Raw genomic sequence first — 17,181 nt, 5'->3', positions numbered from 1 at the left:
TCTGCATCCAGCTGCTGCTCACCCCCATAGACACTGTGTGAAATAATTTATATTGTAAAGAATCTAAAACCTCCTGTATTTTTTAATTAAGTTAGGGAAAGGGTGCATCACTGTTTGTCTTTTGGTAATTTAATCAGTTGCATATTTGTTTAGAAATTTCACACAAATTAATTAGACCAACAACACTGCATCACTGCTGTGATTGCTAGAAGTTGTCAGAGCTTTCTTGCACCTTTCACAGTTAAGCACATATGCAGGAGCAGCCTGGGATTAATCCACCAACCCGGTGATCGGTGGTCATCCCGCTCTATCACTGTGCTTTCAACTATCACATTAATAAAGATCAAAGATAACAATAATTTGATGGCAATCACACCAATATTAAACTGCAAAGATAACAAATTCACACTTATTACTTTATCAGTTGCATTTGACAAAATAGTCTCAGCACAAGTTCCCCCAAGCTTGCAATCATACCACATGATACTATTCTTATCTTCATTACTTTATAAAAAAAAGTATTTTTTTAAGCAATTCTTCAGCAAATTCAGGGAGATTTAGGTCGATTTCAGGAGCTCTGTTTACTCTGCATGGTATGACCCAGCACACGTCCACTATTCTCACTTTTGGTAGGTTGGCTGGTGCTTTTCTCGATTTCCTTTTACACTGAAGTTGCTGCCCCCTCGGTGTAGGAGGCTGGTTGTCATGGCAATGCCGTGATCATCTTCAACACAAGATAAACACAGGAACAATAGAGGACATCAAAGGACCAATGTTATTGATTCTCATCATGTGGCTGTTTGTCAAATCAAGGAGGCCAAAAAGGCTGACCGCTAGACTAGACTGCTGAAAAAAATCACACCAGCGCGCAGATGGTGAGACGACTACTGGTCGCTCGGTATCACTCAAGTTAACCAATCAGTGGCCTGCAGTGTTCTCAATCCAATTCAAGTATGGGCTTAGCTCATTCGGGACCTCAACTTAGGTGAAACCAAAAAAAGTATTAGATACCAAGCACAGTTTTTTAGCAAATGGAAAACCACAAATGAGTCTTCAAGCAAGTGGAGTCAAGCCACACCATGCAAATGTACCCCAGCGTTTGAAACTTTAACACCTCACACGACTGTGCAGTCGCCACAGTTCATGTCCTATGCAAATATTTGTATTATTGTTTCTATTATTTTGTCCAACCCATTTCTATTAATGAGGGTAGCATAAATATTAGAAACATTATTTAGTCTAACTTAATCCAATTTATCAGCTTCACAATCTACGTGCTCCAAAATGACCGTACAGTTGAATCAACTGCTTTCTAATATAGTTTTTTAACAGAATCTCATCACAGCAGAACAAGTCCATCCTCAGTGACAGAATGTCAAATCCTCTGATATGAGCTGTGGAGGAGATTTGACTGGGAAACAGTAAGGAATGGAGGGAGGAAACCTCGGTGCTGTGGTCCTCCCACCTGATGCCTGACTATAAGACTGCAGGTCTCCTGAAGTCAGTCCACACAGACAGGATGCACTGCTCATGCTGCCGCTCTGCCAGGCCACAGACTCTGAGGGTAAGACTTTTTTCACGCTCTATTGATCAACTGGGACTGGGAATATGCAAACTAGTAGACGCTCATAGACACCCATAGAGTTAAAATTACTTCTTGATCATAATTGAACCAGTTGGTTTTAGTTGAAAAAGTTCTGCTCTTTTTGATGTTGTCGCTAGTAACACTTTTTTCTTTTTTCGAATGTCATCAGTTTTGTTTTTTCAATCAAATCTCACTGTCCCTCTCAGTGTAAAGAGTCTTGGGGGTTTGCTCACTTGTTATTTTTAACATCAACAAAATATCAATCGGCCAAGAGCTCCTTGCTCTTAAAAATAGATGACCTTCATCTGACAGGTGAAAAGAAAGCAAGCGTACATGATTTATTTATGTCATTTTTTGGATTAATACACACTCAACAGTAGAGGGATGACAGCAAAAGAGGTAGAGAGAGAGAGATGTATAGCGACATGCAACAAACCAAACCCAGGAAGTCAACGTTTATGGTTGGCACTTTTAACCCCCTCAGACCCCAGTTCAATTGTGTTTTCATTACAAGTTTGGACACCAAAAATCAAGATATAATCAGTGTTGTAGGTTGTGTTCACATTTGTTCTGACAGTTTCTCACCTCCTTGTCTTCAGGTGATGTGTGCTCGGATGTGTGTTTTCTACTCTGCAATGTGTCTGGCAGGCTGGCCGCTGTCCTCGGAGGCAGCCAGACTGCGCTGTGGTTCTGATCTCCTCAGTGACCTCATATTTGTGTGTGGGGAACGTGGAATCTATTTGGGTGAGCCCATATTCATCTTATCCACTTATTTTACATTACATATCTAATGTCACCAATGAAACTGCCTTAGAAAAGTGGAAAACTGTGGCATTATAAGATAAGATATGACTTTATTGATCCCTCACTGGGGAAAGTCACCTTTTTTGGCAGACATGGAAAGGTCAGGAAATCGTAAACATCACTGGCATTCAACCTTTGCAAGTACATTTATACAAATCTTCACATATGAATATAGAATGTGCAGTGAATATATAGAGCAGGACAGTGATTTTAATTTTGCACTGGAAATAGAGTTTTGCAACCTGACCTAAAGAAGAAAACCATGCCATTAAAACAACAGTACAAAGTAATGGAACTAAAAAGAAAAATTGAAAAGAATCTTGTTTAGAATATTTCATTATCTTGTGCATTGTAATGTGCTTCTTGGAGACAATCTTCTAATTTTTTCATCAATTTTCTGTGAGATTTTTTTTTAACACTGCCCTTATCATTTTAAGTGCTATTGTTTTTTTTAAATATCTAGGGGAGGGTTTGAGTAGAAGGGGGCAATAAATGGGTGATATAATCCATATATTTTCCTGAATCCAACATCCACTCTGAAGCTTGATATGATCACATACATGTATCTCAGTGTGAAATGATATCCACACAGATCACCATTTATATACAGCGATGGCTTTCAGAGGTTTGTTGAAAGGATGGCTAAATGTTGTCCCAAAAATTAGAATTTAATTATTATCTACTTACCCTCATGCAGAAATAAGGTTTTATAGTCCATTTCTGGAGCTTCACAGTAAAACAGTGATGCAGCATTCTCCCAAACAACTGAAGTAGATGGTCACTTGCTTGAAATGTAAAAAAAAAAACAACAACAGAAAATAGCATAAAATAGCTCCATACAGCCAAAATTATTTGAAAATAAACTTCCCTTTCTATCAGAGTGGGGGTGAGTAGATAATAACCGAATTTTCATTTTTGGGAGAGCTGTTCCATGAAGTCTGTTTCTCTTTCACTGTTTTATGGGACAAACTTCATTTTATTTGGGCCTCCACCCACTGCATGCAGAATAACAGTAACATAGGAAAAGCAGGACAACTTTCTGTGCAGAGTTTGTGTGTTCTCCCGGATCCTTTGTGGGTTATCTCTGGTTGCTCCTCCAGGTTAGGTTAATTGGTGACTTTAAATTGCCTGTCAGTGTGAATATCACCGTGAATGACTGTCTGTCTCCATGCGTCATTCCTGTGATGGACTGGTGACCTGTCCAGAGTGTACAATGCGTCTTGTCCAATGTCAGCTGGCATTGACTCCAGCAGAGATCTAATGGATGGAATGGATGTTGTCATGGCAGTAATGCACATTGATTCCATTTTGTTTTGATGTAGATTTTATTACAGATAAAAATGTTAAGACCAAGATGCAATCAAGGTTGTACTACACTGGCAGAGGTGCATAACACAGATAAGGTCATGGTCATCAATGTCCACATGAAACAATGCAGGCACTTTAAGCAAGTTAGTCTCGCCACAACATGAAATACACTTTAGCAAAATGTAATTTGATTGTCCTACAAAACAATAGTTCATCATTAGAAACAAAGTTGACTGGTACAGCATCTGTTGGATTGGCAGTGTGCTCTCTACTGTAAGGTGCATTGTAGCATTTCATTTGAAAGGTTTATTATTATTAAAATATACTGTAATCTCTCCAACTGCATACAAGAATTACCCACAGGCCCTTTCACTTGATTACCTTTCCCCTGCTCTAACCAAGGCCAACTTCTCTGCCTCTATCAAAGTGGTGACAATCCAAGAAAATGGCAGTGTACTCACCAGGACACCATGCCTCAGTGTGCGATAGCTTTATTGTTTAAACATTTGTTATCTGAGACCAGCACAGCCTTTACACTGAAAACAATGAAAGGTGCAGAAACAGCACAGGGATCATTTAGAAGCAGAGATATGCAGAGGATGTAAGAAGGGCAGGGGCTCAAATTTCCAAAAGCCATTTTTTGCAAATAATTAAAAAAATAATATACCCAGAACGACTACTTTTGTGACACAGTTAAAGCAATATTAAACGCCGATACATGTTTTTTTTTATTTTTTTATTTGGCGGTGACCATTAAACCACTTGGATTGAATGCCTGCTATTGATTACAGCTGTTGGTAACAGGAAACACATATCAAAGGGGGAATAGAGTTTGACAGAACACTGGAGCGCTCTCAATTGATTGAATATCTGTATGTTTACTCTTGTTTTAACCTGATGTCTATCACTCTCGCTCTTCACCTTCTTTGCCTCCTCCATTAGCAGGTTCTTTTTTTTCTTTTTCTTTTTCTTTTTTACAGTATAGAGTTTTCACCATTATTCCAGTTGTTCCATCGTTACCTGTGGATAGCCACCAGGAAAAACAAAGCCACTTCAGGTTTTGGTTAAGTTTTTGCAAATGCACTTCCTTCACCCAGTGGGAGGCTGAATAGCAGTGTGAAAACAAGGCTTATATGGAACAAATCAATAAACAGATTGTGTTCTACAGCCATTACATGGTGGGCTAATGAAAATTTAATCAGTTTAGTTGGTATTGGACAGAAAGTTATTTTGAACTAATGATAGCACTAGATCAAAAGTCAGTATATGACCAAAGTTATTACAATTTATAGCAAGGCGAAGAATTTTCAACCTAAACCAAGATGCTGGTGCTAGAGGAGAAGTCAGGTGATCACCAAATTTTTAGGATCTTTAGGTCTGTCAGTTCAGATATTTGAGTCTGGGCCAAAGTAAGGGGATAAACCGGTTGATCTCCATTGCAATCTATAGAGCTCCATTTAGCGTGTCTAGAACAGCAGTTCTTACCTACAGTATGAAAAACCTATGGTGGAGGTTAAATCTTGTGTGAAGGTTTTCATCATCTTGTAAAAAACAAAACAGTGTGATTGCCTGACACATTTATTTTCCAGGGGAAGATATCTTGTCAACTACTTGCCAGACCGACATGAAATTGTCTTTTCATATTCATTCACGGCTGGATCATCATGAAATTTGTTGAACATATTCATGCTCCCCAGAAGAGCACTTGTGATTTTAATGCCCCAAGTGTTTCCCCTCTTGCACCACCCACTTTGCATTTTGGAATGTAATGACAATAGGTGAGATTTTATCAGATATGTATGTATCTGGTGCTACCATTTACATTTACAGCATTTAGCAGCTTTTGTCCAAAGTGACTTACAGTAATTCATACATACATTCATACACTGATGTCGGTGGCTACCATGCAAGGTGCCGACCAGCACATCAGGAGCAGTTTTTGGGATCCATTTTCTTGCCCAAAGACACTTCGACATGCAGACCAGGGGAATCTCTGGCTCTACCCCTGAGCCACAGCCGCCCCATATGTACCATATGTTTTGGAATAAGTGAGTTCCTGAGGAAATTCACGAGTGCCCTTTTTTTTTCTTTTTTAAAGAAACAGTATCAAGGCTCAAAAGAAAGACAAGAAGCTTATGTTTGTCATTACTTTCTCTGCAGGTAAAGGCACGTGGTCTGGTTATGGTGCACGGCCCAGAGGGAAGGGGATAGTGGACCAGTGCTGTCAGCCAGCTGGCTGTGAACTTCAGCATCTGGAGATGTACTGTGCTAAACCAAAAAACCTGCAGCACACCACAGCTTATCCAGCCACAACCACAGCATCTCATACCACTACACAGCTAGACACGGTATGACCTCTACTGCTTGAATATAAAAGTTCATTCTTCTCATTTAGAATTTTTCCAAGGCAACAGTGACTGGACTTGGCTCAGTTGTCATCAGTGGACCTAAGTAAAGAACTATGCCATTGTCAGTGGATTGGCTTAGAAAAATCAAGGAGGTACAGGTCTTCATGGTTGCAAGATTTTGGACCTGATTTGAAAAAAAAAAACCTCGGAAATCCTTGTTAAACCAAAAATGACTCAAATAATTTTCAAGCAAAGAAAGACCCGGTCTGAAAGGAGCCAGGGGACAGTAAGGACGGGACAATACCCGACCTGTTTCAGTATTACAGAGGCTGTTACTATGAACGACTAAACCTTATCTTGTTGAATTGTATACATAACTCATCCCAAATTCCATTCATTCCATGCCAACTCACCCAAAATTCAGAATCATTCCCATTATACTACAATTATAATGTAGACTTGAATCCATTCTGTCAGAGAAATTGGCCTGTATAGAATTTAAAATATAAGGTGGAAACAATTAAAACATTAGAATAGCAACTTAAATACCAGAAGCAAAGCTAAAAAAAAACACCATGATATTGTTGATATGCATAATAAATCCTGCCTGATCAGTGCAAGCTTGACACTGGACTTAGGTTATTTGCTTCAGCCATGCTACAGGTCCATCAGTCAACTCTTTATCCTTATCTTTGTCTTACAGGCGCAGCAGTTCCAAGCAGTATTTCAGAAGAAACTCTTGGAGCACCTGGGGACTCCCAACAGTCCAAAGAGAGAAGCCTACAGAAAGAAAACACAGCCTTCACTTCGTCGGAAAAGCAAAGTTTCATCATCACGCAGGAAGAATAACACAAAGAACACAACCAGCAGGCCTCCTTCAGCCTTTCAGAGTCCCCTTCAAAGATTGATTACATTTGAATCATGACCTTTGACCTTGTGAAAAGCTGAAATTGAGACTGGAGCCAGCAGCAATTTTAAAGACTAATGCCAACTAGCTTGACCCTGAAGACATTCTCTGCCAAGTAGGGATCACAGAGGTCGAAAATGGCCAGGCTACGCTACACACAAACTGGCAGCAATATTGGAGGTTCTCAGTTGAAGAAGAAAATAGACAAGAGAAGTTCTGACACCTTCTTGTACTGGCCCTTGGAACTCAATGGAATCTCAATGAACCTTTCTTTCATGGAATTTTCTGGAACAGAGTGTCATTGTGTGACTGATGTGTAATTATAACTGTTCTCCCTTATCCATGATATCCACACAGACTCTTTTCTAATGACACCTTTTTGTTTCTAGGTTTAAATGTGTATGTAATAGCCATCTCTGGACTAGAAAGGTTGACAAGTCAATTCTAATAGCTGTCTACTTGACTGGATTCAATTTATTAATCCGTTGATCCAATCTTGGTCTTGGGAAATGTTTTTTGTTACAGGCTACTAAATGTTTAACAAAAAACAATAATATATTGTTTACTATCTGTGTTGGAAAAATTAGAGTGAGGCACAATACATTTGATTTTTAGTAACTTGCCTTAATTACAATCTTGTTTGTGTACATGTTATTTGTACTTCTTGAACTGAACCAAGTAGTGCCAGTTTCACTACAGCTCTCCATTAGCCCTGTGCCATGGCAGCAACTTGTGATTTACCTAATATGTAAATCATATATTATATTAAACATACATTTTAAGTCTGTGTAGTGTGGAATACAGTGCACTATTTTTTATTGTGTGTGTTTGGGACAGACATTAGCAGGGCAGAATGCACTGACCAAATCTTGTGTATTTATTGAATCATTTTCAAGTTCTGTCTATTATGGTTATACAGACTTTTATTTTTATTTGAGACCATAAGTGTTTATTATTTCAATTTCTGAGTATTATTTGTTTTCTATAAAACAATTTTAATGCATTCATTATTTATTTGACTGTGACGACATATTCCTATAATAAATAAATATATAATTAAAAGATTCTTGATGTTCATGTTGTTAAGACTAAGCCACGCAGGATAAAGGACAAGAAAGAGATTCACGTTTGAACATGCCATTCTTCTTCTGCTGATCTGCACTAACAATATTGCTCACAGAGTTGTTATGAATTAAAGATTAGAAAATGTAACACAAAGAACCTTTTATTTTGACGTTCAGCTTTAGGGACTCATATCATAAAGGGACTCATTTTACTTTGACGTGACTTAAGTTATCTTTTTCCAAGAGTTCTGAAGGCCATATTTGCCGTCTGTGTAGAGCAGCCTGATAAAATGACTGCTAAATAAACATTATCCAGTGATTAGCAAATTCGGCATGTTGATGTTTAATGTCCCTAATGCATTTTATGCCACAGAACAAATTGTTGACCAAAGACCCTATTTCAAGCATCCAAAGGAAAACTCATTCAGAAATCATGCTGACTTCAAGGCTAGGGAACTGGAAGTGCAAAAATGCTAACTTATTTCTGGGTTTTAGGATTCATTTGTGCAGCTATGTTTATGGATGATGCTGGTATTCTCTGTCTCTGATGCGCAGACGGATATCTACCTTATGTCCATGTCTTGGTTTGCCTAGCTTAGCATAAAGACAGGAAGCGAAGGGAAAGAGCTAGCTTGGCTATGCCCAAAGTTAAACACCACACATTCCAGCTCTTCTAAAGCTCACTGATTAACATGTTGTAACTTTTCCAAATGTCCTACTTGGGAAGCTCTCAACCGTTTTACATTTTTCTGGAAAAGGAAAGTTTGAGGCAAACTGCCTGCCCCAACCTTCAAGTTAACATGTCCCCAGCTAGAATAGAATAGAATGACTTTATTGATCCCAGAATGGGACAGCAGCAGTGGGTCCACAAAAAAAAGAAAGAAAAAGAAAAACACAGTGTACATAACATAAATAGAAAGCAAGATATATACTGTGAGGGCACTCAATCTTTCAACTCTGTGAGAGTGGTGAGAGAATCAACTCATTGCAACCAGGTGTGTGGCACTGATTGGCTTGGTGTGGGGAGCCTTCATATACCCTGAGTCTCCAGCGCTCTGTGCTGACTCATTATCTCACCTTCAGAGGTAGTGAGAGGTTCTCCCCGTGGCCCCTCAACTCAGAACTTTGTGTGTATTTGGTGTCAATTGCCTCGTGTTTTCTGGGTCTCCTGGACAATTTTGGTTTTGAGTCAGCTGCTTGGCAGCGGTGGTCAGTGTTGGGCACGTTACTTTTAAAAAGTAATTAGTTATAGTTACTAGTTACTTCTCCCAAAAAGTAACTGAGTTGGTAACGGAATTACTCCACTATAAAAGTAATTAGTTACCAGGAAAAGTAACTATTGCATTACTTTTATTTCTTCCCCCTTTTGAGCTCAGCAGTCATTTTAGCGTACTCTGCATCTACATAATTATGTATTTAGAAAATGTATTTCTGCATGGCGGACCGGCTCCTGTTCCCCCCCGATATTTTGCCAGTGAGTGCTCTGAAGGAGTCTGAGTCAGCTGTTAACAGGAGCATGTTCTCAAAAACATACCTGTCTATCATTGCATTCAGTTCAGTCTGTGTCACAAGTTTTTGTGAAGCTGTTAGCAGAGCTCACGTTAGCCACACCTGGCCTGCTATCATCATCAACAGCGTCAGCAACGGAGTTTTTGGCCAGTGTTAGTTTTGTAGAAGCGTGTGCCACCGAGAGATGCTTCATTAGATCAGAGTTTCTTACAAAGGACGTGGACAAAAGAGATTAAAGTCGTGTCTGTACTTCCACTTTGAAAACGTCAACTTTCCCTCCAGACTCGCCATTGCTGCAGCTCACCTCTGCTAGTTAGAGTGTGTGAGGCTGCTGTGTGCGTGTCAGGCTTGTGTGTAAACCGAACATTGCCACTGATTGGCTTAAGAACTCTCACTCAACGTTAGAGAGCCAATAATCATCACTTATGTGGTTGTCTTGCCCCTCCCTCCTCCCTCACCGGAGGAAAAAAGAAACAGCTCTGCAGCTCCGGTGGCTGAGAGCCGGATGTCGGATGACAACTGCTTCAATGATCAGCTTCAGTTTGTAATGCGCCACATGTAATAGTCGGTAACGGCGTTGTAACGATGGAAATAGTAATTAGTTAGATTACCAGTTACTGAAAAAAAATAACGCTGTTTAGTTTCCCAACACTGCCAGTGGTTTAGTTAGTTTATCATTTTAGCGCTATGTTTTGTTAGGGAAGCCTGTAGTGGCTCTATACAATTTTTTTTTTTTTTTTGTTTTCTTTTTCCCCCCTTTCCCATCTATCGCTTTTCGTCCCAACCCCTCCCCCCCCGTTTCCTGACGTGTGTGTGTGTGTGTGTGTGTGTGTGTGTGTGTGTGTGTGTGTGTGCGCGCACATACACAGTGCAAACTATACTATAAACAATAATTATCTGTACAACTATATAATAAACAATTCCAATGAATGTGCAATAACAGAAATAAAATGTACATATGAGTGTGCAATTATAAAACCAAAGGTAATATAAGGGTCATTCTACGAAAACGTGCCTTTTCCATTCTGAAAATCAGATTTTCAAAGTATTATTTTTATTGTGTTTAAGGACTTATTTGGTTTAAGTAGACCCTTACCTGTCAGAAAATGTGGTGCCATCTCAGGTTATCTTATATATTTTATTTTCCTAAAATAATCAACATGCACATGTGTGTTTTGTCAGTCGCGTTACCAACACCAAATTGTATTAAATAAGTATTTGAAGTATTAACAATATTATTAGTATAATATTAATAATGTATTGTATAATTCTGGTTTTGGACACAACAAATATTGGGACATGGTAGGGAAAGGATTAATAGTAACAGGTTTGACTAAATTTGTTTTTGGCAGCCATTACTAGCCATGTGGTTCACACCATTACATCACATGGCTCTATACAGTTTTGTCCCCCCCCCTTCTCATCTATCGTTTTGCGATTTTTTTTGGCCAACACAGCAGACCCCTTGACTAGTGCTTCTCAGACTTTGGACCTCAGTGATAAACTAGCTGTGCATGGTCAGGCTATTGCCGCACAAGAAGCCCTTTTAGGCTCTCATGAACAAATGCTACGTGCGATCGATGAGCAACAGGCCTGTCATGACAATATGCGTAGGGAGATACTTGCACGTCTACAGACACCCGGACCAGCCCCAACCCTAGTACAAGCACCTAACCTCACAACTCCCCAAGCACCTCCAGTTCCACCTCATGGCCCTATTGTAATTCAGGAGACCAAGCTGGCAACCACAGCCCGCTATGACGGGCATCAAGGGAGGTGTAAGGGATTTATCACCCAATGTAGTTTTAGTGTTTGAGTTACAACCCTCTATGTTTAGCACAGACTGAGCCCGGGTAGCATATATAATATCCCTTCTTTCAGACAAGGCCCTGTCATGGGCTACAGCCTTGTGGGATAGGCAGACTCCGGTCTGTGCTGATTCCACCCTCTTCATAGCGGAGATGAGAAGGGTGTTCGACCACAATGTAAGTGGCCAGGAAGCAGCCAAACGCCTTCTTAGGTTACGTCAGGGCTCTTCAAGCATGGCAGAATTTTCAATTCAATTCCGAACTTTAGCTACGGAATCAGGTTGGAACAGGGATGCTCTGGTAAGCACTTTTTAGTCATGCCTTGTCTGAGAGGGTTAAGGATGAGCTTGCTTCCCGTAAGGTTCCAGATTCACTTGAGGATTTGATCTCATTGGCAATTAGAAATGACAACAGAATCCATGAGCGCAACAGAGAGAGAAAACAGACGTGCAACCGCCCAATGTCAGAGGAGTTTAACATCCCTCATGAAAGACCTAACTTGCCTAAGGGATCCCTTAACGATGATGATCAGGAACCCATGCAAATGGGATGCACATGGCTTACTTCAGCGGAAAGACAGAGGCGTATGAGCAGTGGAGCTTGTCTATACTGTGGGAGGGTGGGTCACTTCATTCGCCAGTGCCCCTCTATGCAGAAACATGATGCGCAGGAAAACAAATAGACTCATCAGACCATGGGGAGGTCTTGCCGAGTCTTAATAATTCCCCGCCAGTGGCCAATAATCACACCCTTTTGCCCTTTGAGTTATTATGGGATGGACACTGGTGCACCGTCTTGGCATTTGTTGATTCAGGAGCAGCAGGTAGTTTTATGGACTCAACCCTGGCCCAAAATCTCAAATTACCCACTTTCGATCTTGTCCACTCGCAATCACCGCAGTGGATGGGCAACCATTGGGTATGGGTAGGGTTGAAAGGGTCACCTGCCCGATCTTCATTCGCATTGGCAATCACACCGAAGAGATTAAGTTATTTCTTATTGATGCACTTCAGTTACCCCTCATTTTGGGACACCCATGGCTCAAGGAACACAACCCTCACATCAATTGGAGGACTGGGAGGGTGCTGAGTTAGGGGCCCAGACTGTGCATCTCGTATGATGGAATCAGACTCTGTTCAACTCCAACCTTTGGGTCTTGAGCTTCCTGCTGCCACCAGCGCCTCTGCCTCAAAATCTCCTAGTTCAGTAGGCCCCACCTGTTCTACCCCCAGTGATCCCCTGACCCTTGGGGCTCTCGAGTCCTCGATTCCTGATTCTTTGTCCTCTGTGTCTCTTCTTCCCAATGGGGTTCCTGCAGAGTGTACTGAATTTAGCGAAGTCTTCAGAAAACAGAAGGCCTCCATCCTTCCTCCCCATAGGCCCTATGATTGTTCCATCAATCTCCTCCCAGGCACTACACCCCCAAGGGGCCACTTGTATTCATTATCACAACCTGAAACATCAGCTATGACAAGCTAAATTGATGAAGCTTTAGCTGCAGGTTTCATTTGCCCCTCTACATCTCTAGCTGAGGCAGTTTTTTTCTTTGTGGGGAAGAAAGATGGGGGGGCTTCAACCCTGCATCGATTACAGGGGTCTAAATAACATCACCGTTAAAAACAGCTACCTGCTCCCCCTCATGTCCACGGTGTTTGAGCGGCTACAGGGTGTGTCATTCTTTACCAAGTTGGACCTTAGGAATGCCTACAATCTTGTGCACATACAAGAGGGGGGCGAGTGGAAAACGGCTTTCAACACTCCACGGAGGCACCATGAATATCTGGTCATGCCCGTTGGACGTTCGAATGCCCCTGCAGTTTTCCAGGCCTTTGTTAATGATGTCCTCAGGGAGATGCTTGAACTTTTTGTCTACGTGTATTTGGACGACAACCTGACTTTTTATTCTAAGTCCTATCTGGAGCATGTGTCTCATGTTAAGAGGGTTCTCCAGAAGTTGTTGGAGCACCAACTCCTAAGGCAGAAAAATGTGTCTTCCATGCCCTCACTATGCACTGTGGCGAAGAGCAGTGTCAGAATGGACCAGAGCAAGGTCAAAGTGATGCGGTAATGGCTGCAACCTGACTCTGTCAAACAGGTTCAGCGCTTTTTGGGGTTTGCAAATTTTTATCGACGCTTCATTAGGGGCTTTAGTTCGATTGTTGCCCCTATTTCAGCACTGGTAAAAGGCCCTCCTTCACGATTTCATTGGTCCCAAGAGGCTGAGAAGGCATTTACAGAGTTCAAGAGAAGGTTTACCATCGCACCGGTCCTGACTCACCCAGACCCCTCAATACAGTTTGTTGTTGAGGTTGATGCCTCTGATGTGGGAGTTGGAGGAGGGTTAGGGTTAGAATGAAAGATTTCAACCTTTTCATTCCATCCAGGTTTGAAGAATCTGAAGCCAGATGCCCTATCTCGTCGTTTTGAGGGTTCAGGTAGTGACAGTTCTCCAGAGCCCATTGTACCTCTTACTTGCATCCTTGCCCCACTCACTTGGGAGATTGACACGGTGGTTCAGGGGGCTCAACAGCAGGAGCCCGACCCAGGAGGGGGGCCCCATGGCTGTCGGTATGTTCCGGCAGGAGTGCGATCACAAGTGCTTCAGTGGGGTCATTCCTCGTGCCTCACAAATGACCCTGGTGTTCGTCGCACTGTTGATTTTCTCAAATTGCGCCATTTGCGCCCGAAACAAGATGTCACAACAGTCCCCTGCTGGTCTGCTCCAGTCTTTACCTATCCAAAATTGCATGTGGCTCTGGATTTTATAACAAGACTACCCTCATGTAAAGGGTTCACTGTCATTATGTTTGTTGTATAATAATAATAATAATAATAATAATAATAATAATAATAATAATAATAATAATAATAAAAGAAAACATTTAATCCCTTGTCACTGAAAAGTAGCACTTGATGCCATTTGCTGTTATAAATTGTACTTAAGCTGTAAATACTGAATGGAATAGACAACATGCAACAATAGAACAATATTTTATTTCACGAATTATATAAAATGAACAAATAATTTTAAAAGAACTCATACATTGTTAAAGTCATCAATGACCTCCTCACCCCTGCAGACTCCGGTGCCCTCAACATCCTGCTACTACTAGACCTCAGCGCAGCCTTTGATACTGTCAATCATTCCGTCCTCCTTAAAAGGCTGCGCCAGCAGGGTGTTGAGGGCACTGCTCTCGACTGGCTCACCTCCTACCTCACTGACAGGCAACAGTTCGTCTCCCTCTGGCCACACATCCACCCTCTCTCCTGTTACGCAGGGGGTCCCTCAGGGCTCAGTCCTCGGCCCCCTTCTTTTCATCTGCTACCTGTTCCCCCTTGGACAAATCATCCGCAAACTCAACCTCGACTTCCACTGTTATGCTGACGACACCCAGATCTACATTCGCACCAAACCCACCCAAAATCCTCCACTCAACCACATCGAAACCTGCATCTCTGCAATAAAAACATGGCTTTCCCAGAACTTCCTAAACCTCAACAGTAACAAAACAGAGCTCCTCCTCATTGGCACCAAACTTAAAAAAACTGGACCCACCTCACTCACCACTGACAGCTCGATCATCTCTCCCTCCCCCTGGCACACAACCTTGGCGTTATCTTGGACCCCACCCTCTCCTTTGATCCCCATGTCAGCTCCACTGTCAAGACCTCCTACTTCCACCTCTGCCGCATCGCCAAAATCAGACACTGCCTCTCCCCCCCTGCTGCTGAATCCCTTATCCACGCCTTCATCTCCTCACGTTTTGACTACAGCAACTCCCTCCTCACTGGCATCACCTCTCATTCCCTCCATAGACTTCAGACGGTCCAAAACTCTGCTGCTCACCTCCTCACTAACACCCGGTCCCGTGAACATGTCACCCCCGTTCTCTACACCCTCCACTGGCTCCCTATCAAACAACGCATTGACTTCAAAATACTCCTCCTGACCTTCAAAGCTCTCCACCACCTTGCCCCACCCTACCTGTCTGACCTCCTTATCCCCCATCGCCCCTCCCGAGCCCTCCAATCCTCCTCCTCTCTCAATCTGACTATACCACCATCCAAACTCAAAACCTTCGGAGACAGAGCTTTCTTTAGAACAGCGAGGTTGCCATTATTTATTTAAGTTCAAGTTCCTTTATTAGTACCCAGAGGTAGATTTTGTTTGCAGCAGCAGCAGAGTCATTACACACACATATGGGAATACATAGAGACACAAACACACACCATCCAGCTCAGGACAATGAAAGCTAGAAAAAAGGAAAAGGGAAAAAAAGAATCTTAAAAGTCTTAAAAAGTTCTTACAGGTCTAGGTCAATTTATAGCTGTGAAGGATGGTAGCGGTGTGTCCTCCAGGAAGAGGGAAAAGCAGGCAGCATTTGTGGGGAGCATTTGGAGAACACTTTGAATTGGGACAGGCTTTGCGCGGCATAGTGATGTACACTACCGTTCAAACGTTTGGGGTCACCCAGAAAATTTTGTGTTTTCCATGAAAAGTCACACTTTTATTTACCACCATGAGTTGTAAAATGAATAGAAAATATAGTCAAGACATTGACAAGGTTAGAAATAATGATTTTTATTTGAAATAATATTTTTTTCCTTCAAACTCTGCTTTCGTCAAAGAATCCTCCATTTGCAGCAATTACAGCATTGCAGACCTTGGGCATTCTAGCTGTTAATTTGTTGAGGTAATCAGGAGAAATTTCACCCCACGCTTCTAGAACCCCATCCCACAAGTTGGATTGGCTGGATGGGCACTTCTTGCGTACCATACGGTCAAGCTGCTCCCACAACAGCTCAATGGGGTTTAGATCTGGTGACTGCGCTGGCCACTCCATTACAGATAGAATACCAGCTGCCTGCTTCTTCTCTAAATAGTTCTTGCACAACTTGGAGGTGTGCTTTGGGTCATTGTCCTGTTGTAGGATGAAATTGGCTCCAATCAAGCGCTGTCCACAGGGTATGGCATGGCGTTGCAAAATGGAGTGATAGCCTTCCTTATTCAGAATCCCTTTAACCCTGAACAAATCTCCCACCTTACCAGCACCAAAGCAACCCCAGACCATCACGTTACCCCCACCATGCTTGACAGATGGCGTCAGGCACTCTTCCAGCATCTTTTCAGTTGTTCTGCGTCTCACAAATGTTCTTCTGTGTGATCCAAACACCTCAAACTTCGATTCGTCCGTCCATAACACTTTTTTCCAATCTTCCTCTGTCCAATGTCTGTGTTCTTTTGCCCATATTAATCTTTTTCTTTTATTGGCCAGTCTCAGATATGGCTTTTTCTTTGCCACTCTGCCCTGAAGACCAGCATCCCGGAGTCGCCTCTTCACTGTAGATGTTGACACTGGCGTTTTGCGGGTACTATTTAATGAAGCTGCCAGTTGAGGACCTGTGAGGCGTCTATTTCTCAAACTAGAGACTCTAATGTACTTATCTTCTTGCTCAGTTGTGCAGCGGGGCCTCCCACTTCTCTTTCTACTCTGGTTAGAGCCTGTTTGTGCTGTTCTCTGAAGGGAGTAGTACACACCGTTGTAGGAAATCTTCAGTTTCTTGGCAATTTCTCGCATGGAATAGCCTTCATTTCTAAGAACAAGAATAGACTGTCGAGTTTCACATGAAAGTTCTCTTTTTCTGGCCATTTTGAGCGTTTAATCGTCCCCACAAATGTGATGCTCCAGATACTCAACCTGTTCAAAGGAAGGTCAGTTTTATAGCTTCTCTAACCAGCTAAACTGTTTTCAGCTGTGCTAACATAATTGCACAAGGGTTTTCTAATCATCCATTAGCCTTCTGACCCAATGAGCAAACACATTGTACCATTAGAACACTGGAGTGA

At 41.9% G+C, this 17,181-nt stretch overlaps 1 protein-coding gene across 1 annotated transcript; it reads left to right on the top strand.

Annotated features, from left to right (window-relative positions):
* Window positions 1-66: 66 nt before the first annotated feature.
* LOC115585494 (insulin-like growth factor I) lies at window positions 67-8,018 on the top strand. Its single transcript, XM_030423899.1, has 4 exons — window positions 67-1,564; window positions 2,185-2,329; window positions 5,858-6,045; window positions 6,749-8,018. The coding sequence occupies exons 1-4, from the start codon at window positions 1,469-1,471 to the stop codon at window positions 6,968-6,970; spliced, it is 651 nt and encodes a 216-aa protein (XP_030279759.1). The 5' UTR covers window positions 67-1,468; the 3' UTR covers window positions 6,971-8,018.
* Window positions 8,019-17,181: the final 9,163 nt, after the last annotated feature.

This window comes from Sparus aurata, chromosome 7 (assembly GCF_900880675.1).
Source record: "Sparus aurata chromosome 7, fSpaAur1.1, whole genome shotgun sequence".
NCBI classification, from domain to species: Eukaryota; Metazoa; Chordata; class Actinopteri; order Spariformes; family Sparidae; genus Sparus; species Sparus aurata.
The sequence above is the reverse complement of the archived record's forward strand: the minus strand, read 5'-3'. Positions and strand labels throughout refer to the sequence as shown.

What these genes read in the sequence shown, in the direction of transcription:
- LOC115585494 (XM_030423899.1), top strand. Translation starts at nt 1,469, where the DNA reads ATGCCTGACTATAAGACTGCAGGTCTCCTGAAGTCAGTCCACACAGAC. An exon ending in CCAGGCCACAGACTCTGAGG is followed by an intron (nt 1,565 to 2,184) that starts GTAAGACTTTTT and finishes CCTTGTCTTCAG; the next exon opens with GTGATGTGTGCTCGGATGTG. An exon ending in CCACTACACAGCTAGACACG is followed by an intron (nt 6,046 to 6,748) that starts GTATGACCTCTA and finishes TTTGTCTTACAG; the next exon opens with GCGCAGCAGTTCCAAGCAGT.